Below are 25,166 nucleotides of genomic sequence, written 5' to 3' on the forward strand. Positions count from 1 at the left end.
TAAGTAAAAATAACATTTTTATTTTATTTGAATTGTGGGTGACGCGCGCTCTGAAAACCGTTTGTCCCTTGTGCGCTTCCGTCTGACGTTTACGTGAGACTGACGTGTCTCTTCCTTCAGTGCGGAACGAGTCTGTACAGCTGCTGTTTCAGCGTGAGAAGAGTTGGAACTAATTCATTATATGCTTTAATAAAATAAGAACAACAGTTTTGCACATAAGTGAAGTGATGGCGGCAGACTGGGAGGAAATCAGGCGTCTGGCCGCGGACTTTCAGAGAGCTCAGTTTGCAGACACTGTTCAAAGGTAAAGTCACGCTGCTGTTGCTGCTTCTGCAAGCTAAACAAATCAAACAAACTGCGCGTCACAGCCCGGCCCTAGTTTCTGCTGTCGCCAAGCACTCAGTATATCGTGCACAAAAATATGCAGACTGAGAAGATTCTTGAGCCATCAAATATTGGCAAACTGATGACTCAAGTTTCTGCGACACGATCACCTGTCGCGCACTATAACGTCATTGGTGTTTATAAAGAGCGTTACTGTATAACGCGTCATAACTGATCACACACCCGCGTTGTAACCACTGATCTATATAATGTCATTCTATATAGATCAGTGGTTGTAACATGTTACAGTGTCAAGCTCATATAATACCATGCTAGCCTATATAGTTTGTGTATGGGAATCATCATTTAGCACTATGTTAACTATATATCAAAGCACCATTGTATTACATTTTAACTCTGTACAGCCTGACATTATTTATTATATACATTATCTATTTAAATGGAGCAGTTTTTTGATCCTATAGACAAAATATTTAAACAATATATATCTAAAAATAGGTTTGCGTATGTTTTATGTTTTGTATTAGGCCTATATTTGATTCGTGATGCATTTATGGTTCATAGTAGTGAGAATATGGAGCTCACAGACAAGGAATAAACAAATCATAGGCTGAAACTAAACAAACATATGTAAGTAGGTGTAAATATTATTTATATGACCAAAAAGTAAAATTAAATTAAATATAGATGACTTGCACAGATAACTTAGTTATATATAGTGTAAGATAATACATATTTAAGTGCTTTGTTTTATGATCTAAGCTCAAGACCCATAATGCAATACAAAAGGATCATTCCATGTCAAATCAACCAAATTTCAGAAACTTCCTTGGCTCAAATTTTTGATTTTGTTAAAAAAAAAAAAAAAATCTGAAGAAAGACATACATAAAGAAGAAAGCCTAAATATTTAAATGTCATGACTATTTTGTCGAGGGGGTCAAAATGACAATTTTTCACCTGAGATTTGGAGAATTACAAAATAAAAATGGGGTAAAATTGACTTTAGAAAGATGGCAGCATCATTATTATATTTTCACACAGAGATTGGTAGGTCTATTTGTAAAATCTGTTTACTTTAGCAATCTTTGCTGCATTATGCCAACCAACGGTGTCCAAACATGTGGAAAAAAAGCACTACTTGTGTTTTTTGCCCCAAGTTTACATGCCTGTAACTCAAGAAGTATTAAAGTGGGTTTTTTTTAACAAACTTTCCTTTTTTGGTATCTTAATTTTAAAGGCCAAAAATGGTTAAATCCCAGAGATATGGAGATCTTAATGCAGATCCATGAGTACATTGGTCAGTTGTCATCCGATTTTACTAATAGACCCACCAATCTCTGTGTGAAAATATAATAATGTTGCTGCCATCTTTCTAATGTCATGTTTACCCAAATCTCAGGTGAAACATTTTACACTCTACAAAATAGTGGATTACTCAGTAAATATACATTCATTACATTAAATGGCTTTATTTATTTATGCATTTCTTTCACCAGAAAAAAAAAAAAGATCAATATAAATCTTTAGCCATGGACCTCTGCTTGAAATGACACATAATGACCCAATACAATGATTGATAATATTTAATACTCACATTTTTACACTATTTTTTAAAAAGATGATGTATAGATAATCCAGTTAACCTAAGTTGCTTCAGTCCAGTGCTCTTTTTAAAAGATTAATAACAATAAAAGTTGTTCTCATGTTTACTTTATAAAAATCATTAAAGATTTCGGTAACACTTTATTTTAGGGTTCAATTCTCACTGTTAACCAGTTGCTTTGCATATTACTAGGATATTGGCTGCTTATTAGTTCTCATAAAGCACATATTAATGCCTTATTCTGCATGACCATATTCTACATCCCTAAATCCACCCAATACCTAAACGTAACAACTACCTTACTAACTATTAATAAGCAATAAATTAGGAGTTTATTAAGGGAAAAGTTGTTGTTAATAGTGAATGTCATCCACATACTGAAGTGTTGCCAAAATTTCATAGCAAAAAGAAAAAAAAGTGTTCCACAAACTAAAGTTGGGCATTTTTAAAACGATACTAAAAGGCCTTTTAGCTGCTAATAAAGGATGAACTAAAACACATTTTTTCAGCAAAGTTTTGATCATGTTTAGAAATGCAAAATAATACCTTATAAAAGGAAGTTCTATTACACAGAAGTTTGAGTAAGATAAGAAATAAAGCTATGTGTCATGTCTGATTTGACCTTAGCACTGATTAGCACTGTGTGTGTGTGTGTGTGTGTGTGTGTGTTGAATCCAGGCTGTCTGAGAGGAACTGCATTGAGATCGTGGCTAAGCTGGTGCTGGAGAAGAAGTTAGATGTGGTTCACACGCTGGATGGGAAAGAGTATGTGACTCCAGCACAGATCAACCGAGAAGTGCGCGATGAGCTCTATATGCAAAGAGGTTCGTGAAATAGATCCCACCGTCGACTCCTTTACCCTGTAATACGCCACTTTAAATTAACAAGACTACCTGAAGCTAACAGTTTGCTTTGTATCTTTAGGGAGGATTAATGTGGTGGACCTTCAGAAGGTTGGTTTCTAGTCTTCATATTCCTCTTGGACAGAAGGTGGGATATTATACATGATAAAGCGTTCTCTAATATTCCTCACAGATCATCAATGTGGATTTGGTCCATGTGGAGGGCAGAGCAAGTGAAATCGCCAAATCAGACAGAAGCACACAGCTCATCCTGGGTCAGCTGATCGACAAGTGAGTGACCGACTAATGGCTGGTTCTTGAAGAGTTAAGGGGAAACTATTGAAAATGCTCACCGCTAGTGTTTTAGTCTTGGTCTCAGACTAAGAGGACTCAGGGATTTATCTCAAGACCACAACTGCGGGAATATCACAAAATTGCCTGTGCGTTGACTGATTTATTTGTTAACATCATTACTGTGATTGGATGTAAAACTTCCTGCGTCTAATGCCATTGATAACTCATTTCTAATTTGATTTCTTTCGTTACTGTTGTGCCTGGTCAGAAATGAACAGGGGATCGTGTCAGAAACGTCACCACAATTAATACAAATGCCCACAAATCTCAAGAAATGATCGCAAAATAGTACTTGTATGAGATCTTGTTTTTTATATTATAATATACGATATGATGATTAAGTAATATCACAAGAGCAAGAGAGCTGTTTTCACAAAAATGAGCGCGATTGCAAATGTGATTTTTATTTTAATACATCAATCAGAACATTATTTATGCAGTTGGTAACAGCTCTATATAGTGTCTTATTATTCTCATTGTATGTGTTGGTTAAATATAAGACATTTCTCAGGCAGTAAATGTGGATCTTTGAGGAGTTCTGGGCCCAGTTGCATTTAAACATAGCCATTATGTTAAGACTGTTTTGTACGAAAAACTAGCAGTTAGTTAGGAGTAATCAGATCTTACTTTTCGGTATCAAATTAGACCAGTCTAGGTTTGTAACTGACTTGCACAAGATAGGAACAGTCTTAAAGAAATCAATGTATGTCTAATTTGTGAGACTAGTCTTAGCAGTTTCTGCAACCGGCCTTGGGTTTCAACACTTCTCTTCAGTTCTGTCAACATGGTCATGAAATGTATTGTCCTAAACGCTTGTTCTGCTATGAAGAACATACTTGGATCGGCTTGCTGAGGAGGTGAATGATAAACTACAGGAGGCGGGACAGGTGAACATCGCAGAGCTGAGCAAAACCTACGATCTACCTGGAGATTTCCTGACCGAGGTCAGTCCAGTCTGCATGAAGGATTGAGATTCTCAGAATGCATAATTAATTAGGAGAAAGTCATGTTCATATTGTGGCATTTTGGCCTCCGCTGTTTTCAGTGGAGATGTTTCAGTATGGATGAGCTGCCACAAACACATGAGCTCGCTTTCTTTTCCAGTTAATAATTGTATCGTTACTTAAGTCTTTCTTTTAGCCTTCTCTAACAGTTTTAACATGTTGATTCCACTAGGAGCTGAACGCGAGGCTGGGCCGGGTGATCATGGGGCAGATTGATCAGTGCAACAGGGGAGTGATCTTCACACAAGCTTTCGTCTCCAGACACAAAGCTTGCATATGTGGTCTTTTCAGTGCCATCACAAGGTAAGCAGCTCCAGATCATCATGGTCATTTCATTTAGGCAGTCTTAAGGCCATTGCACACTGAAATTTTCGTATGCGTTTTTTCGTGTTCGTCAGCCTAAAAATTCGTCACGCACAGAAACTTTGCACACTGAGTCCGATGCGTATTTATTAAACCTTTGCGGAAAAAAACGCACAAAAATACAAAATTGATTCGTCAAGGATGATTTTGTCGACCTCTCTCTTATTGAAATGAGAATAAAGAGAAATTTTGGGTCCGTCCAATCCTGAAATTGCACCGAGAGGAAGGAGAGTTCCACTTCCTTCTCAAGGAGTTGCGAATTTATCCCGAGCGATTAAAAATTTACTTCAGAATGTCAGTGGAACAGTTTGATGCTTTGCTAGCGATTCTGGAGCCACATATTAAAAAGAAGACCACCAATTTCTGTGAACCAATCGATCCTGAACAGAGACTGGCAGTGTGTCTAAGCAGGTATGGACACACACACACACACACACACAGGCACACGCGCGGCCCGGTGGAAGCAGACAGAACAGCTGTATAGGCTACAGGTTATATGCCTATATTGTACACAAATAATACATTAGTTATCGAATTGGCTGACCTTAATCGATTGGAAATTTCGATCTGATTGAAAGGATCAGATCGATCCTTTCAGTAGGGGTGTAACCCCAGCATCCTGGCCAAATTTGCCCAGTGGCCTCTGTCCATCATGGCCTCCTAATAATCCCCATATATATATACCAATTGGCTTCATCACTCTGTCTCCTCTCCACCAGTAAGCTGGTGTGTGTTGGGCGTTCTGGCGCACTATGGCATGCCCACGCATCATCCAGGTGGATGCTGCACACTGGTGGTGGTTGAGGAGATTCCCCCTTCTGTGTAAAGCGCTTTGAGTGCCGAGAAAAGCGCTATATAAATGTAATGAATTATTATTATTATTATTAAAGGGGAGGTTTATTCCTTTTTCTAATCCGATCGAGAGAACATATAAACACTTGATCGAATTGAAAACCGAAACTGAAAGGACTGCGCATGTGCAATGATGTGCGGATCGAGCTCCCCCCAGCCCTGAATTGTCAAAAAACCTCTCAAAATGTTGGCTGTGGATGCGAAAAACGCAAAAAATCGAACCCGATCCTGACGAACGAAAGTTTCCGAGGCGGTGTGCAAGCGTGATTGACATAACTTGAGGTCGAATTTTTTTTTTTACGTGCGAAAATTTCGCATGCGAATTTCGGACTCAGTGTGCAATGGCCTTTAGTCCTGTGTCAAATGTAGTTTTTAGCGTATTTAGTCAACCTAGTCAGCTTTAGTCGACTAAATGTCTGAGCGTTTTAGTCTAGTTTTAGTCAATGAAAACTTGCTGCAAAATGGTTAAATTGATGATTACAATTATTTTGCTCAAAATCATAATCAATTATAAAAAATACAAATGTATGTTTACATTTCAGTAGAATTATTGCACTTTCACCTATACGCACAAATCAAGAGAATGTTTATTTTATCTCATCTAGTTTCCTGAATTGTTATAGGCTATTTATAATATAGGCCTTCTGGTAAAACAAGAAACTTAGGAATCCAATAAATCCAAATTACATTAATGTGTTTCTTTTAAAATGACAGCAAAAAAGACTTGGTTGCGCAAATGCATTTATTCAGCAACCACAATCACAAATATAGTCGAGAGATTCATGTTTGGATTTATTACAGTTCATCACTTAAAAGGTTTGATCGCAAACGGCTCCTATTGGGTTTTACAGATCACCCACGCTTCTTCCAGTGTAGAGAGAGAGCGCATGCGCACGGTTGCCAGATTGCTAATATTTAGTAAAACACCAGGTAGAAAACATGTTCTTTTAACAGAAAAGCTCTGAATGGGGATTTAAATTCTTGAAATCTGGCAACTGTTGGCATGAAAGCTGTAGCGGCTTGTTAACAACAGTCTGTAATATTTTGTCTCTTTTATTCAACAAAAACAAAGTGTGATTTTGGTAAAGTTTTTATTGTTTAACTACTTTTTAGTCTCGTCTTTTTTCGTCAACGATATTGCCTGTTGGCATAGTCACTGTTATCATTTAATGACGTTGGTGTCGTCTCATCACGGTAAAAATAGGTTGTCAACTAAACATTTTTCATCATAGATTTGGTTAATGTAATGAACTCTAGCCAGATAATGGAAACCGTGTAATGCTGGGTGTGCTGAAACTTTACTACGAGTTCTCCTGTGCTGTTATCAGACAGCAGAAATGTATTCAAGCAGAAATAAACATTCTGTTATTTACTCGTTCCAAACCCATAATACTTTATTGCATCTTCTAAATGCAAATATATTGAATCATGAGAGATTTCTGCCCCTCCATTAAAATTCCACTCAGCCAAAACATTGAAATTTCAAAAAAGTGCATTTCTAAACAATCTCATTACAGAAGCTCAGATGTGTTTCGACACGCAAGAGCAAACCTCAGTGGAGCTGTTGTTTTCTGTTTGAGCTTCTGTTTGCCAGCTCTGAATCGATCTATGCACTTTAATCAATGTTTATATTGCGAATAAAAGCCTGTATGAAATCTGTTTATCATAGAAAGCAATCGTGTCTGTTCATAAGGCCTGGGTTAAACTGCTCGATTCATATGGCTTACTGTCACGGTCTCTTTATGAAGTTTTAGATGGACATACTCTCATTGTAGGGACTCTCAGGTTTGTGTTTGGAAGATGAGCAAAAGTCTTATGGGTTTTGGACAACATGATGGTGATTAAATGATGGCAGAATTTAAATAAGTGTGTTCAACCTATGCACATGACATTGCTTTTCAAATCTCTTAAGAATCTCTGCTATGGTGAATTTGTCAACACATATATATATATTTTTTTAATGATTGATTTCTCTGGAGTTTATTAACAGCTGTGGTTTGATTTGCATCCATAGGCCTACGCAGATCAACAACTTGCTAAATCTCTATGGTTTCCAGGAGAATCTGTTATACTGTACGTGTTGAAGTTGGCCTTTTTACACAATCAATCATTTCTTATTTGTGCGCCCGGCATATAGACGTTTTGTGTGTGTTTCTTCTCGTTTATCAGCGGTGCTTGAAGAGCTGGTTAGCAGTGGCCGTTTGAAGGGATCCGTGACCGGAGGAAGGCAGGATAAAGCCATCTACATCCCTGACATCTACTCCAAAGCCCAGAGCACTTGGGTGGAGTCCTTTCTCAAACAGAATGGATACTTAGGTGGGTTAAAGCAGCACTAAGTAGGAATTCCGTTTTTGTCAAACAGCGACCCCTAGAGTCGCTGTGGAGTACTTGTTCTGTCGTGAATAGCACTCACGCACAGATGGCTCGCACTCACGGCCGGATCCCCTCCCCCTGTACACCGGTACCTGTTCAGTAGGATGGACGCTGTAACGAGTGGAAATAAGGTGTGGCCCCTTTAAGAGCTGCGCGCGCCCTGTTTAACTGTGCCCGCCGGCCCAAAGTTGCAAGGGTGGTTTTGCGGCTCACAGGCACCAGGGGGGTGCTAGACGACCACCATTCAACACGAAATCAGCAATATAAACATTACAATGACTCCAAAGCTGTTCGGTTAAGGTAAAAAAAGTTACTTAGTTCTCCTTTAAAAGCCAACGTTTGACTTCGTTTTTAGAAAATATAGCTTATGCATTTACAATTTTTAGTCTCTCTGTTCTAGAAATAGGGACTCAGGAAAATGAATGACCCCCAATGCACTGCAGTCGCCCAATCAAAAGCTTTCTGGTACGATAATGTCCCCTACACCCTAAATAATAAATGCCACCGTCCTCCAACTAAACCTGCGTCCAACATCGGTCACTTGTTCACTCATTCACTGTTCCTATTTAGTGAATGGGGAGTGATTTCAAACACAGTGTAATATGCTTTCCATTGGGGCAAAAGAAGCCTGGTTTGGCGTCAGTGTTGCATCCCAGCATGCACCAGAGTGCTCCACAGACTATAGCCCAGAGTGGATCATTTGCGCAAGTCAACCAGGCTGGCCTCAATAAATGTATGCAACATATAGTTGTGTGATGGAGGAGGTCAGACATCTTGACACTGATGATCAAATCCCACGAACCAACATAAATGAAACCATAAATCATTACCAATGCTAAAATGTGTCAGTTTTACTGTATTAACAGTAACATCATATAGTCTTCCTATATATAGATAGATATTGTCTTATATAGATTGCCTTCCATGTCAGTTGTAAGTTGCACTAAAAGTGAAAAGGACTTCAGTGTTATTACTGTAATATTTTTGCAGTGTTTGCTTTGCTCCTAGACCAATCGATTTGTACATTATGAACTATTTTTCCTTATTGAAAGCTGTGGTTACACTTTATTTCAACGATCCTACTAACTAGTACCTACTAAGTACCTTTGCAACTACATGTCAACTAACTCTCATTAGAGTAGTAGTTAAGTAAAGGGTTTGTGTTAGTAGAATAAGTTGACATGTAGTTGCCAAGTTACTTATAATCAGTAGAATTTCTGTTTCAGGAGCATCGAAATAAAGAGTTAGCAGATAATAAGCAGACAGTCTATATTTCATCATTTCAGCAGACGCTTTGATCCATCTACTAATACTCTAATGAATGCTAGTTGACATGCAGTTTAACAATTGAAAATAGTGTTAGCAACGCTTTAACATTATATACAGGTAAAATTATAAAATGAATATTAATGTCTGCGTGTGTTTAGTTATTTGCTGAGTAGCCCTGTATAAGCTGTATAAAATAGTCAAAAATTCAGTCAGAAATTATGATGTCAAAAATGACAGATGTTTTGTCAGTATCTGGGGTGTTTGAAGGGTGAATATGCATAAGTACAATAAATCCTGATTAATACCGTCACCAACTACACACGCACACTTATTTAACGTGTGTCCGTTCCTTTAGAAACCTACTGCCGTACTAATATTTTCAATTAATTCACAATATAAACATTGAACCTTACCTAACCTCAATTTTGACTGTTTTTCAGTTTATAATGAGCACATTTGAGACAATATAAATGTCTCATGCTGGTCACTTGTGATCAATATATCTGAATTAAGTTAAGCATTGTCAAAGGAGTTTGTGGCATAATTAATTACCGAAAAAAAGCAGATAAAGCACCAAGTACTAACATTAAAATTAAACTCTGTTCTCAAGGGTTTAAAAGCCAAATTGTGAATTGCTAAACCATTTATAATAATTGTTCAGGAAAAACTCTTTTGTTGTCTTTTGTATTTCATTTGTAGTTTTTGTTTAAATCAGAGACTGGTCAAAATAATGTTCTGTGGTAAAGCTTCATTTATATTGAACAATCCTTTAAAGCTCTCCTCAGTCCAGTTGTGTCTTTTCTCCTGCAGAGTTTCAGCCACTGACCCGTTTGGGAATACCTGATCCAGTCAACTACATAAAGAAGAAGTTTAAGTCCAGCAAATTGCTTTTTCTCAAGTCCGCGTGTGTTGGCCGAACTATTGTAGATCAGCTTGAGGCCTCAGTGGAGGAGGCCATCAACTCAGCCTCTTGGGTTGACCTGCAGGTGCAGTCATGCAACTTAATATATATATATATATACACAAATGTTACGAGGTACTTTCTTCTCGTTTAGCCAATGCTCCCGAGCAGTCTGTCTGAGGAGGATGTGGGAATCCTGCTGAATGAAGTGCTGAGGGCCATGAACGTGCAGTCCAGTGCCAGGCTTCTCTCCACTTCTGTAGTCAGCGAAAAGTTCGTCAGCGCGTGCCTTGCTTTATTTGATGACATCATGCTACAGAAAGCACAGAAGGTGTGTGTGAGCTCGTCCTGCAACTGCACACCATACACCTCGACAGGGTCAGATAGGAGCTTTTCCATTAAGTGCCCAAAAGTGATTTCCTGGGGCATTTTTTTCCTTTGTAAGGGGAATCTTTATATACTATTAAATATCTGTGGTTTTTATGTAAAATACTTGAATGTAATAAATTAATTAAATAAATCAGAATGCTAGAGTGAGTCTGTTACCAATAAAATGTTATAAGCATCAACAAAAGCCATCTGTACATTGCCAAGAGGCTGCATATGGGATGTTGATTTACACTTACACAGACAGTTTAATGCTGCTCAAAGTCGGCATACATTTTCTTCTTCTGCTGAACACAAAGGAAGTTATTTTGAAGAATGTCGGTAACCAGACAGTTGATGGACCCCACTGACTATAGTGGGAAAAAAATACAATGGAAGTCAATGGGGTCCATCAACTGTCCCCTGCAAGTCATTCCAAACAGGGCTATTATTATTAACTGAAACAAACTATGAGAAGTATTTTTGTTAATTGGAATAAAGCTAAAACAAATAAATATTAAATGAAAAGTTTGTAATGTTGCCTTGGCAGTTGGCAGCTAATTGAAATAGGTTTAAGCTATTTCTGTAAAACTGAATTAAAATTCAAACCGAAATAAAAATAAATCACACCTAAATAGAAATATAAAAAAATTAACAAAAACACACAAAAAAAAAAAAAATGTAACAAGAATTTTAAATGAAAACGGAAAATGTCCAAATAAAAGCTCATTTAAAATATTAATAAATAATATAATAGTAAAGTAACACTAGTTCCAAACCTGGATGACTTTTTTTTTCTGCAACAAACACAAAAAATGTCAACTTTGAAGAAACATGCTTTGGTTCACTGTCCATTGTTGACAAATGGATTCAAGGAGTTGCTTGATATCTTATGCATCAACACATTAACATCAGGACATCAGAAAAAAAAAAAAATTGTGAATACACTGGCTTGAAAGGGAGCGTTGTTTCCGGCTGGCAAGAAATAGTGAGCATCTAGACTAGCAGTTTTGCAGCCGATTGTCACTGGATGCGTGTGTCTTCTCTGCTCTATCAATAGGAAGTGAAGAATAACCCAGTGTTTCTGATAACTGAGGAGGATGTCAAACAAGCGTCTTTTTTATTGGAGACTTCAGCCTCTACAAGGAAAGACAAAAGAGATGACCGGCGCAAGAAGGGTACAGGTAAAGAAAGTTACTTTTCAGATAACTGCAAAACAGGACAGGAAACACTGAGGATATAGATTGATTTTTAAGACCTCTATGAAATCAGAATTGCTTTTAGTCCATGCCTGCTTCGTAGCCTTCTATATACTAGTGTACACTGTAAAAAAACCCGTAAAAGAACGTAAACCATAACATTAACAGGGTTCCCGCGGATCTTTAAAAAGTCTTAACTTAGATTTTTCAAATTTAAGGCCATAAAAAGTCTTATTTTTACTTATAAAAGGTCTTGAATTTTAGATGACACTTTGACTTAGACACATCTAAATGCTTTCCAAATATCTAATTAGCGTAGGTATTTTTTTTATTATTCTATCTTTGTGGATTTGCTTGTTCACGTGACATATTACGTGCACAATTGCAAATGTTATATTTATTGTGTACAACAGTTAAATTAACAATAAGGTAACATTGTGAGTTACTTTTTAGACACAATATTGTCAATATTGTTTGTTTTCCCTTTATTTCACCGACGAGAATTTCAAAATGAAACCGTAGCAGAGTCTCAATAAAAGCCCCTTTCACACAGAGATTCCGGAAAATACACGGATAAAGTGACCCGGGATATGACCCGGGTTCATTTGATATTGCTTCATTCACACTGCCAGTGATTTGCCGGAATCAGAGAGCGCGTTCACACACAACCCGTGTATGTTCCGGAAAGATGCGTAACGTTGGATGTGACGGGTCTCTACTTCAGTCCAGTTTGCAGACATTTTTTCGTTCTTTCTTGTATCGATGACAAACACAAACTTTCTTCTTTAATTTAATGAGATAATTAAGTGATGATTGAGCATTATTGAAGATACCTGATGTTAATAAGCAGAATCATTGAAGGAAAGAGAAACACAAGAACTACTGACTTTGAGCCATTACACATTATTGCACGTATTATTACCAGTTTGACTTTATTTCTATCATATATCTTCACAAGGTCGTATTAAGATTTAACAGAAGTTTAGATGGTAATGGCTGTGTCTCTTCCCAAACGTCCTGTTTCAATAGTAAAAACACAAGAAACAAATGTAAGCCTCATAGAAGAGCTCATCAGGCCATACGTAATTATTATAAACCACTCAGGCTTTTTATTATTATTATTATTATTATATTTCCCCATGATTGTCATACTTGAACTGTCAAACTCAGCAGTATATATATAAATATATCAATATTTTAATCAATATAAATGACTGTGTTGATTAAAACTGAATAATAAAAGAACTCTGCTGTTGTTCTTCTCAGAGGGCAGCGGAAGCGTGAAAGGAGGTGGAGGCGGAAATGCCCGAGAGATCCGAATCCGCAAAACAAAAAAGAAGAGCAGGAGGGAGGAAGACAGCGATGAGGAGACATCACACACCTCTCAGGGTATGAACACAGATTCATATGTGCTCGTGTTACAAAAGAATCACATGCATTTATGAATCTAGGCTAATGTTAACTATTGTTCACGTAAAGGTGAAGTGTGTAGTTTCTGCGACACTAGTGGCATCTAGCAGAATTACAAAAATACAACATATTTTTTAAACAACATTGCAAACGCCCCAAACTCAGAGATCACAAACACAGCTCTCACGGGTGCTTATGAAGGCATGTCTCAACAGGTAAAACTATGCTACTTTAAAATAAAAGGTCCGATATATATGGAATACTTTTAGCTGTGTTGCTATGTGTCCTGAGTTAGCAACTGAGAAAGTACTAGCAGTCTGTCTAGAGCAAACACGAGCGTCTCACTTATAATAAACCCATCCATTATCTGCACCAACATGACGTGCCACAACTGTTAAAGGCACAAAGTAAACATTATAAGCTGGGACATTTGTCTCTCTGAACGGGTGCATGATGATGCTGTTTGGTATTGAAGCATTCATTGTAGCACATAGTATGGCAACGCTGTGTTCACTTTGACGTGTTCAGGACGTGTTTACCCCTTTTATATACTTATACGTCACGTAATAAAAGTGGTTACACTGCACACAGCGTGTTACGGGTCCCACATGTTTATATCAGCTGCGCTGCGACACGTTCCAGAAGCGGCTCTCCGCAATGCTTCGCTCATGATAGTCAAGTCAAGTCACCTTTATTTATACCGCTTTTTACAATACTGATTGTTTCAAAGCAGCTTTACAGAGATAACAGGAAAATAATGCAACAACGTTTGTTTACAGCAGCTCTAGAAGAAAATGGCGTCACAGTCCAACTTAAGTAAGTTCAGTGATGATTCATTTCTATTGTAAAAAAGGTATTCATTTAGTTAATTTATCTATACAGCTGCTCTGGAGAAAACAATGATGTCATCGTCCAGCTCAGTTCACTTCTCATATAATGGTGTCAATACTGGCAGATCAATAATATTGTTGAATATTAAATGTCCCCAACTAAGCAAGTCAAAAGCCAAAGGAGACAGTGGTGAGGAAGCAAAACTCCATTAAGTGACAGAATGGAGAAGAAGAAGAAAAGAAAACACTTTGGGAGAAAATAGGCTAGAAACCAGAAAGATAGGTGCCTCGTCTAGTTTTGCCGGACGCCGTGTCCAAGCCGTACAGTTCAAATACAAAACAAATGTTGGACAGTGGACCGACAAATCTCGTGGTCTCGTGAATCCAGTTGCTTCGCTTCTGAAATGCTTCTGGTGGAGGACGGAGCGAAACCTCGTCGGAGCCGTGATGCGCCGCACCTGTGCAGTGTAAATAAGGGGTTAGTCTTTAAAAGGTCTAAATACAGTCAATTTTGTATTTGTATTGAATTTTCGGTTTCTGTTTGTCTTTTCACAAGGGTGTGTTCACATTTGGCAGGTGAACTCTGAACTCTGAACATTTGAAAATGAACCAAAACGCCAAACAAGCAGACTGAGAGCCACCTTTTCAACTGAAGTATGAACGCAACACAGACCAAAGACATCTAAATGAACCAAAAACAGAGCGTGATGTCACAAGATGTGACCCTAAACAGGACAGAATGCTCAAGCATTCCTGGTTCCTCTCGTCATAGTCGCGATGTTGCCCGTTTCTTGCAGAAGATCTTCATTTGTGTGTAACATGAATTCCTGGTGCTGTTTTGACTCTGTTTTCACATTTTATAAGCTTTTTGTGTTAGTTCTCAGCTGGGAACGAGCTCATTTAGCGTTTAGTTCTCCTGCGAAATATACGTCATAAAAGCTGTCCAATCAGGTTGACCTTATCATTATGGCTTTGGTTTTGTATCTTGAAGTTCTGCGTTAAATGTGACAGTGTGAACACTAAGCGAAACAGGAGTTAATGTATTATTTACTTTTTTTGGTACGAATCAAAAGAACCAAGAGAACCGAAGTACAAGTGTGAACACACCCTTAGTGTAATGTGTAATGGTAGTAGGAAATGAGCAGTTGTAAATCCTGTTTTTGTGTGTGCGCATGTGTTACAGGTCGAAATAAGCTGGGAGACATGCCCTTCCTCTCAGTGGAGGAGATCATGGAGGTTCTGGAGAAGAAAGTGTGTGACAGCTCTGAGGAGATGCTGCAGGAACTAGCAGAACAGATACTGAGGTTTGAACCATGAGATTCAAGCTAATTGACACTAAAAGTACAGCACTGGCAAGTTCATAATGTGGAAAACAGCTTGAAGACCTATTCACACCAACATAAAGGTTCAGACCCAAAATGCGCTCAGATTATACAGCTCTATATATAATGTTGTATATCTATTCTATCCATGTTTATATGCATGCATACACTCACATAAGGTGATTTACACCAAAAAGCAAATCTCAAATACCTATTTTTTTATTTCGTTGCAAAATGTAACTGTAATTGGCCAGCTCTTTAAATAAAGTTGGAGATATGAGTATGTTCAACTTTATCCGCATACATACAGCATACTTGCATAGGCTGTTACATACTGAATAGCAAATATCTGCTTGATTACGTTTTATTATCATTGAAAAATACAACCTATATTATTGCCCAGCTTTAATCTACCCAATGCAAGCTTAAAGGAGAACTCCGGCGCAAAATGAACCTTTGGTCTAATTACACATTGTTACCTAGTCAACCGTTATCTGAGATTTGTTTTCATGATTATCGAATGTAAATAGTTTTATCTCTAAAAACAGTTTAGCCTATAAAGCTAGTATAACGCTAGTATATTGGGCATAGTGTAATGACAAATAAAAATCGCTTGTTAATACCACTAACAAGGCTCAAAATAGCCCCACACTAACACGGTAGCATAATGAGGGTCCCTACCTTCAAACCGAAGCATTGAGAACTTTGTCAGTGTCCAGACAGTTTAATAAGAAGATATTTTAAACATACAGTCAACTTCGCGTATACAGACAGGAGCCATCTTTGAAAAACAGTCTCTACCAGTCGATCTACGAACGCCGATCCAAGCCTACTGTTCGCGCTCACCTTATCACAACTTATAGCTCGTTCACATCTCACCAGCGCACTTGGATCGGCGTTCGTAGATCGACTGGTAGAGACTGTTTTTCAAAGATGCCTTCTGCCTGTATACGCGAAGTTGACTGTATGTTTAAAATATCTTCTTATTAAACTGTCTGGACACTTACAAAGTTCTCAATGCTTCGGTTTGAAGGTAGGGACCCTCATTATGCTACCGTGTTAGTGTGGGGCTATTTTGAGCCTTGTTAGTGGTATTAACAAGCGATTTTTATTTGTCATTACACTATGCCCAATATACTAGCGTTATACTAGCTTTATAGGCTAAACTGTTTTTAGAGATAAAACTATTTACATTCGATAATCATGAAAACAAATCTCAGATAACGGTTGACTAGGTAACAATGTGTAATTAGACCAAAGGTTCATTTTGCGCCGGAGTTCTCCTTTAAGGCAATCAACATATTATGAACATTAACATCATGATTCTCTGTAAAACTGCTTTAAAATAATGTGTTTTGTGAAAAATGCAATATGAATACATTTTAGTGGACTTAACAACAGTGGCTCCAGGCTTGTGAGCAAAAGCGCAAATCTTATTGTTTGGCCAGTTTTCGTCGCAGTGCAATGGAAAAGAGATTCATCTTTACACTGAACACGATGTTCGGATGGCACTGGAATTCACCGCCTAGTGGAAGATATAATGACGCGTTTGCATCTCCAGTAAGAGAGCGCAACAGTGAGAGCATTCATCCTCCGAACACTCACCACGCTTGAATGAATAAAGGAATACAAACAATAAATGGAGTTCCTAACAAAGCTTTGGGAGAAACATGTACATTTAATCCAAACATTCAGCATTAGAATAAGCGTATTTAAGCAAAATAGGTATATAGGGCACATGACTGCCAAAACTTTTAGAGGGATGATGGAGACATTAAAAATAATCAAATATAATAAATATAAAATGTATAATCGATTACTTATTTATCAGTAAACAGGCATTTTTAACAAGAATTAAGTGGTTATGATAAAGTTAAAAAACAAATGAATCTCATGCGCACTGATTTGATTGGAATACATCATATTACAAATGTTTTAGCATCTGTAAATTCTGCATCTCACACAGCTCCTGTATGACTTCTGATCTATCGGACGCTGTGTGAAGTGGAAGCTGGTGTTGGACTACCTCTCCTTAAAATGACCTCTCGCATTAACAGCATGTGATGTTCTTGTTGGTCTGATCAAAATCTGAACAGCTGTTCGTTCAAATTAAAATGTTTATCTCACAGCATTTTTGCACCGAACATTCCTCTTGCTGTAAAAAAACAACCTCAAAGCCCGTTCAAAGGATTTGCTTTAGATAAAATCAACAACATTTGGATCAATTTTTTTTCTTTTTCTTTTTTTTTCTTTTACAGGCCATTGAGTAAAATGTACCAGGAAGTGGTCAGTACAGCTTTCATGTCCACAAGTTCAACCGGAGCAGGAGGAAGTCGGAAGAAAAACATGAAGGATCTTCAGGAGGAGATCAACAACTTGTACAACAACATCCGCCTCTTTGAGAAAGGAACCAAACTCTTCTCAGGTTTGCCTGTTCGACTTTAAAATTGGTACACAAACGTTTGTGGAGCATTTCTGTCCGCCAAATAATGTTAAGAGCACAGTATTTTCGCCTGCAATGGAATTGTCTGTTTCAGCTCCTCAGTTGTTGTGTAGTTTTAAGGTGATTCAGGCATCAAGCACACATAAGAGCCGCTTTTCCATCGCCGGATCAAACCGCACCGATCCAGCCCAGCCGGACACGCTTTTTCCATTTTCCACTGTGGATCTGATAACGAAGCTCTTTAGAATGTAATAGACATGTGACGAAAATAAGATGTAAAAAGTGACCGCGTTATGGAGGAGGATCCTTCTTTTTTTTTTTAAATTTTATTATTAATTTGAGTTTTCGTCGCTCAAATAGTGCTCTTAGCCAGCTAAAGAGAAACTGGCAGACAGGTGACCAATCCTGAGTTGTGACATCACCAAACGCATTTTCCCAGTAAGCAACTGGAACCGTTTCTCACTGTTCTTAGAAGCGTTCGGCCCGGCGGTGGAAAAGCAGCTGAAGTTTTCAGCAAATGACTGGATAAAGGTTGGCCGTACAGTATGTGTGTGATGTTTCTCTATCTGTCTTAGGGTGTATTCACACCTGCCTTGTTTGGTTCGATTGAATCGAACTCTAGTTTGTTTCCCCCCTTGCTGCGGACCTTTTGGGCAGGTGTGAATACAGCAATCGAACTCGGGTGCGGACCAAACAACCGAACCGAGACCCAGCTGAAGAGGTGGTCTCGGTACGCTTCCAAACGAACTCTGGTACGGTTCGTTTACGGTGTGAACATGAACCGACCCAATTGCAAGAAAGCACTGCGCCTTTGAGTTAACAGGCTTCCCTAGTCGGAGTTGCGTTATGGGAGTGATCTGTTGTAGCCTACTACATTACATCTGTTGCGCGTCTTTCTGCGCGTCGTGTGTACATCATTGGAATGGAATTGAATGAGTGTGTGCATCAGGACATTCACATACAGAGCGTTCTCTTTAGTCTTTAGAAGCGTTCGGCCCGGCGGTGGAAAAGTAGCTGAAGTTTTCAGCAAATGACTGGATAAAGGTTGGCTGTACTGTATGTGTGTGATGTTTCTCTATCTGTCTTAACGTTTCTGCTTTTTTTTGTCCCTGCACACACCAGATGAGACGCAGGCTACCATTGCCAGGCATGTTCTGAAGACTGTATGTACGGATGTGACCAATGTGCTGCTGAGCTTTGTGGCAGCAGAGCACATGACCTCGGACAGCTCGACTGCCATCACCAGTGAGGTACAACCAACTGATATTCCAAAATTAAATTAAACGCCAATCACTGTACTCTGAAGCAAAATATTCATCATGTTGTACTAGGTTTTCATTTATTCATCAGGATTTGATGGGATTGAGAAGTAGACTTCGGCTTTTCTGATTCCCTGGCATGTTTGTAGAAATTAGATCAGGAGCAGTGCATGAACAAAATCATTCATAATAGAAACAATGAACAAACCACTCTGCTGAACTGAACCCTATGAAAAACACTCAATCATCATGGGTAGCAATCAGGAGTGGCAATATGTATCTTTATATGTATGAGAAGAAGCTTATCGTCACTGTGGCTGTTATAACACACACACACACACACACTGAGGGACGTGGCCATCCGCACCAGCTCTCTTTGATTTCTCCAGTAGATGAAGTTTACTCCTGGACATTTAGATGGGGAAAATCTCTATATATCTATCATGTTTACATATGTGTTGTGTCTGTTACCATCTTGCAGATCAGGCTGAAGATTCTGGCTAAGCTCTCAGATGAAGTTAAATCTCCTCTGATGAAGCTACACAACAGTCTCAATGGAAAGGTGCGTCATTTTCAAGCCCTCAAATTTCAGCACAGTTCTTCATCTGTAATAATGATGCTTATGAAATATGAATAGGAGTGTAGAGTAACATATGAATGAATAATGAGTAAGATATTATTAAGTGCCGTTACGTTTAAATCCATTTCTGAGTATTCCACCGATTTTCCCCAAAATCAGTTGGAAAAATTTGAAAAATTCTATATATTACATTATATTTTTCAAAATATTGGATGAGCTGAGCTCTCAGTTGTCATAGGTTGGAAGAATCAAGCTTTTATTTCCTGACACTTGCAGGCCATTGAAGAGTTTCTGTCATGTTTGGAGACGAGTGCAGAAGAGTGCGGGCTACTTCTGAAGAAAGGTGACAAGAAAAGAGAAAGGTATAGCCTCTTCCATTCTCCCACAATGCATCAGTATTGATCACTAAAGTGTCTGATCTTTAGAAATCAAGTGTCTTTTTTTGTTTACCTAGCAACGTTTGGAAATAAGGAGTCATAGTCCTTGCATTGCTGTTAGGAATGCTAAATTTAGCGTGTTAGCTAGACTTCAACCGATACATAGTTTTTACAGATTAACCCACATCAATTGTTGCTTTGTGAAACATAAGTTTTCCAAAGCAGCAATTGGTTCTAAACAAATGAATTATCAAATGAACTGTCCTACATGATTGACTATGACTGTGTTTACATTACTAACTACTACATGACTATGATAACACATACTGTATAGCTTGGCTTTTCTCTGCCATGTTTTAAATCCGCCTCACAGTCATATGTCTCAACAAGCTCCATGCTCAGACCACGACTGGTTTATTTCACTGTTACTCTATACAACCAAAGACTTGCAACTAGCGCTGCCCCGAAAAACTGGCAATGCGATATTTTGTTTTTTTGCGATACATATTACGATGTGAAGACAGTTTCACCAGATGAATAGCTCTATTTGAAAATAAAATAAAACTGCTTAAGTCTTCAAGGGGAAGGCAAATATAAGTTAGCTTCTTCCTTCTCCTTTTTTTTTCTATATTTTTTCTTTTCTTTTGAACATGCTGAGATTATGTTCTTATTATTTTTTGTTAAAATATGTTGTTACTAATGATCATGTTCTGAAGAGGAAAAAGAAAAGAAAAGAAATTCATTCATTCATTCATTCATTCATTCATTCAGTGTATAAATTAAATATAATCAATCTTTGTTAAAGCTGCAAAAGTGATTTTCTCTTTGTATTTTGTTGTTTGATTAACATTAATGACTAAGGAATATTAGGCTGCTGTCACTTTAAGCCCGAATGCACGGATCCAACATGATACGCATCCCTTTCTTTCTCAATTGTTTATGTTCACGTAAGCCATAAGCAACTGTGTTTACGAGGATAGTCACCAAGACAGGCATTTTGACATCATTTTGTGTGTGTGTGTCCGTTCAAGCACAAAAAGAAGCAAGAAGGAAGATCAAACTCGCTTGTATTCACACCCCACAGTATGAACTGGTAGAAGATACAGAGTCCCAATATGCAACCTGTATCTGTGTGAATAAAAGTGTTTATCTTGATAATAGTTTTTTTTATTACTACTGTTATTATTATTTGTCTATTATATGCCTATGAAGCAACATGTAGTCCACAACAGATTTGCTTTGAGGACAATAGTATACTTCACTCTTTAAGAGAGCAGAAATCTGTGTTCCAAATTGAGTTCTCTTTCACATCTCGCTTGAATGTTTAAACTGACAGGACCTAAAACATGTTTCAATGACAAACGTTAAACTTTGCAGTTAATCTGAGAATCACGTGTGTTTTGAACAGTGGTGCCTGGTCTGATTTTTACAGATAACCGATAGTTTGCCAACAAGGTCAAAGGAAACCGATGCATTGCAAAGTCGAGGATGGAAACTTACCTTTCATCTTAGTGTTAGTTCACTTAAAAATTAAAATTCTGTGATCATTAGGGTTGGGAATTCAAACATCGATTCCATAACTGGAATCGGATACTTGTAATAAAAAAAAACACCTTTTTAATTCTGCTTATCGACTCCTGTGTATGGATTTTAATGTGATTTCAGACCATTTTTAAGCACAAGAAGATGCGAAAAAAGAACTCAGTTCGGTACTCGTGCGCTGTTTTCTGTGCTGGGCACAGAGAGCCACGACATATAGCGCACGAATACTGACTTCTTGTGCTTGAACGGACAAATACACACAAAATGATGTCAAAACAGTTGATTGTCTTAAGTGAGCGTTAGAGTTGAGAAAGAAAACGCATGTGTAACAGTATATTAGATCTGTGCATTCGGTTTTAAAGTGACCGCAGCCTAATAAACCTGCTGCCGTCTGTCTCATTACTGTTCATCTAACAACAAAAGACAGAAATATCACTCACTGATCTTGCCAGAATAATACCAAACCCTGTTCATTAATCACTTGCCCTCATGTCGTTCCAAACCAGTAAGACTTTCTTTCATCTTCGGTACACAAAATAAAGATATTTTTAATAAAAACTGAGCGATTTCTGTCAATGGTGGGACAGAAATCGCTCAGTTTTTATTAAAAATATCTTTATTTGTGAGGCTTCAAAAAATTCAGAGATCGTAAAACTAATCCATATAAATTGAGCGTTTTCTGAAGAGACACGATTGTTTTATATGATGAACCGATTGAATTTAGGCTCTTATTCACATATAAAAATAATTACAAGGTTTACATATGGTTGATGTGTGTGTGTGTGTAGGCAGGCTCTCTTTGTGCACCGTCAGGCTCTGTTGGAGCAGTTGAGAGATGCAGAAGACCCCGCGCTTGTGCTGCATCTGACCAGCATCTTGCTCTTCCAGAACATCACACACTGCATGCTTCATGCACCGGGACGCTGTGTGCCACACATCATCGGCTTCCTGCAAAGCAAGATTCCCGAGGTAACTACGAGTCACTGAAACAAGTCAAAATAACTGTATATTTCAGGTGTGTGGTTCTTCACAGCTGTGTACTACTACCAACTATTATACAAAAGTTTGCCCATTCAGAATAATCTTACACTGCATAAATGTGTAGTTCTGTTGGGTCACAGTGGACTCACAATGGACTGTCTTTTTGTGATACAGCAGGGAAAAATAATAAAAATTATAAATACTAAAAGGCAGCGAATCATTTGTTTGTGCGTAGTTAGTCGCCCTGTAGTCAATAATTGTATCCCTTAAAACTCATCTTTGATCACTTTGATGTTTTTCCCTTGCAAAAACAATGTGTTCATGCTTTAAAACAGCTTAAATGTAACTCGACACCCTTGCCTCTTTTAGTATATGTGGTTCTATGAATATGCAAATGAGCCCCGCCTCCACTCACTCACAGCGGCTCAGAGATCCTCTCGTTGACAATCACACGTTGATCTGATTGGTTACAAGGTAGTTTGTGACGTCAGAAACACCAGCGATTTCACTGCAGTTTCAAGGAGAAAACACTCACCAATGCTGTCGACTTATGAATTTGAATTTGTATGTCTTAAAGCACATTAAAACCACCACATAGATATTTAAACAACATTAAAAGCTGGATTTTCACCACAGGGGGACTTTAAAGCGGTAGTTTGAGAACCACTGAGTTAAAGCCTTGATATACTTCAAGCTAAATCGAAGAACGATCTGCTGTGATGTCATTTCGTGTAAAATCAGGCAAAAACGAAGTTGGTTTGGTGTTTGTTTGGGGGGTTTGAAACCGCTCTGGCTGGTAAACACCTTTGAGCTACGATTGATCCGTGGCGATGATGTAATCGGTGGGTGTGGCTCTGGAGCTCCGCCTTCTTTGGCGTGGAAATCTTCCCTGGTTTATTTCTTCTGTTTACTCCTTCGAGGTCAGACATCACAACATAGTGAATGTTCAGAAACACATAAGCTACATGTTTGTCCCTGTGTGTGTTTAAGGACCAGCTGAAGATGCTGTCTCAGTACCAGGGTCTGGTGGTCAAGCAGCTGGTGGTTCAGGGTCACGGCCTGGAGAAGAACAGCAGTCTGGGAGAGGAAGACAGTCCTGGTGTTCCTGATGATGTGGAGAGCCTTCAGAAAGAGCTTCACAGTCTCACCAGAGACGTCAAAGACATCATCCTTACTCAGGGAAAGCCCTCTGTCACAGAGTAACCCAGCTGTTAGTGTGTCCTGCTACATGATGTATTAGAGCTCGCTTAGTTTACATTTCACATTTCCTTTGGAGAGGGTGGACATCTGTATTGTTCTGACAATACAGTGCTAATACCTGTAAAAAAAAGAAAAAGAAAAAGTGCTTTACCCTCAAAGCCCTTCAGCCCAGGCTGAGAATGATAATTATCACAAAGTATTACCAAAATGATTTAGCATACATTTGAAATGTTGCTTGTCTATGACCCATTAAATAAAGTGAATTTAAATATTTTACCATTGTGCCTGTAAAATCATACATGACTGCTGAGATGTACAAATATAAAGGATTTACAGGACAACAGAAAATACAACATGTAAACTGTTTCAGCACTGAGTATGTGATAGTTTGCACAGTATAGGGGTAAGTTGTAGATGTTTGTAGGAACTAAATGTGGGGGGAAATATGAAAGTTTGAGGTCAAGAACACTCAACTCGTTCAATCAAGTGTTTCGATCATCTTGGGTTTTCGTTTTCCCACAAATAAATAGCTATATCAAATCAAACCTTTAAAAAAAGGGTTGCATCCAATTCAAATGACTATAAACAAGCTCTCAATTGACTGTTAAACGGGCCAAATTCAGTATAGTGTGAGTGCACAGTTACTGCGTTTTTTATAAACAGCAAATTTAACTCATCTTACTTTGTTCCGCATGCCAAGGTAAGTAAAAAGTAAACGTATTCAAGGGTTCACATCGAGATTACATCGGGTTATCCACCTTTTTCCTACGCCTCATGATGCTCAGCGCGAATTATGGAAACAATCAGCCAAAGTGAACGGACGCAATAAGCATTTTCAAAAACGGTACAATACGATGACATTATTTTACTCTCTTCAACCATAAAACATTAAAAGGACATTTAAAAGTGTAAAAGCATTAACTAATGACTACAACAAACCATCATAACGCCCACATTAATTTTCCGCAGGAATATTACTGACATGATGTGCATTGTAGTAATATCTGTATATTATGTAACACATTAATCAAAAATGTTCATTACCTGGAACATTGAGTGATTTCAAAGTGCATTCTGTCATTTTGACAGACAATAAATATTGTAGGCCTATTTACCTGCTTTAAACAAAACACTGCTTATTCAGGTTAGAAATGGGGAAACGATGACAGGATCCGTGTGAAAAACCTGGAAAGTGAGGATTTGGGGAGAAAAACAAGAGACTCAGTGAATTCCAGTAAATAATGAATGGGATATATTGTAAATTAAGTTGAGAGAGCAGACCTGGATCACTCATTGTTTCCATATGAGCATTCTCTCAAAGGAAAAGGACAAAATAATGAGAAAAAAAATCCACTACACAAATATAACAAAGCAAATGTAATGAAAAGTAGCGTATTAAACTGTAAAAATTAATTTTCTAAAGTGACATCAGCAATTTAAGTTACAGCGTCTCTCTTGTCTCCCCTGATTCTGATAGACCACGGCCGAAATAACTAGTAATTACTCAACGCCCGCTAAAAAAGTATGTTCTATATAGTATGAATCTGATCTGTGTAGTATGAACCTATTCCGGACATTTGCCATGTTATCATCATCATGTGACCTTCCAGAGTCAGTTGTGTTGCTGTCGCTTCAGTGCCATTCACAAATCCTGTGGCCTCATGGGATAGTAAAGTGTCCATCGAATGCTGGAAGTAGTAGGTCATCCAGGTACTTTCTGCATACACATTTATGAATACTGTGAATTCAG

At 38.1% G+C, this 25,166-nt stretch overlaps 1 protein-coding gene across 1 annotated transcript; it reads left to right on the top strand.

The window, feature by feature from the left end:
• Positions 1–103: 103 nt before the first annotated feature.
• ufl1 (UFM1-specific ligase 1) lies at positions 104–23,472 on the top strand. Its single transcript, XM_056250232.1, has 19 exons — positions 104–304; positions 2,628–2,773; positions 2,874–2,902; positions 2,985–3,082; positions 3,975–4,089; positions 4,322–4,452; positions 7,379–7,437; positions 7,534–7,680; positions 9,817–9,992; positions 10,062–10,238; positions 11,334–11,457; positions 12,739–12,861; positions 14,896–15,016; positions 17,293–17,459; positions 18,600–18,727; positions 19,218–19,298; positions 19,593–19,678; positions 22,024–22,204; positions 23,207–23,472. The coding sequence occupies exons 1-19, from the start codon at positions 228–230 to the stop codon at positions 23,417–23,419; spliced, it is 2,379 nt and encodes a 792-aa protein (XP_056106207.1). The 5' UTR covers positions 104–227; the 3' UTR covers positions 23,420–23,472.
• Positions 23,473–25,166: the final 1,694 nt, after the last annotated feature.

Source organism: Rhinichthys klamathensis, unplaced genomic scaffold (genome assembly GCF_029890125.1).
Source record: "Rhinichthys klamathensis goyatoka isolate OS25496 unplaced genomic scaffold, OSU_Roscu_1.1 h1tg000001l_1, whole genome shotgun sequence".
NCBI classification, from domain to species: domain Eukaryota; kingdom Metazoa; phylum Chordata; class Actinopteri; order Cypriniformes; family Leuciscidae; genus Rhinichthys; species Rhinichthys klamathensis.

Excerpts from the sequence above, each read along its gene's own strand:
- ufl1 (XM_056250232.1), top strand. The coding sequence starts at position 228 with ATGGCGGCAGACTGGGAGGAAATCAGGCGTCTGGCCGCGGACTTTCAG. Across the intron at positions 9,993-10,061 it reads CCTCTTGGGTTGACCTGCAG|CCAATGCTCCCGAGCAGTCT; the intron begins GTGCAGTCATGC and ends CTTCTCGTTTAG. Across the intron at positions 12,862-14,895 it reads GACATCACACACCTCTCAGG|GTCGAAATAAGCTGGGAGAC; the intron begins GTATGAACACAG and ends CATGTGTTACAG.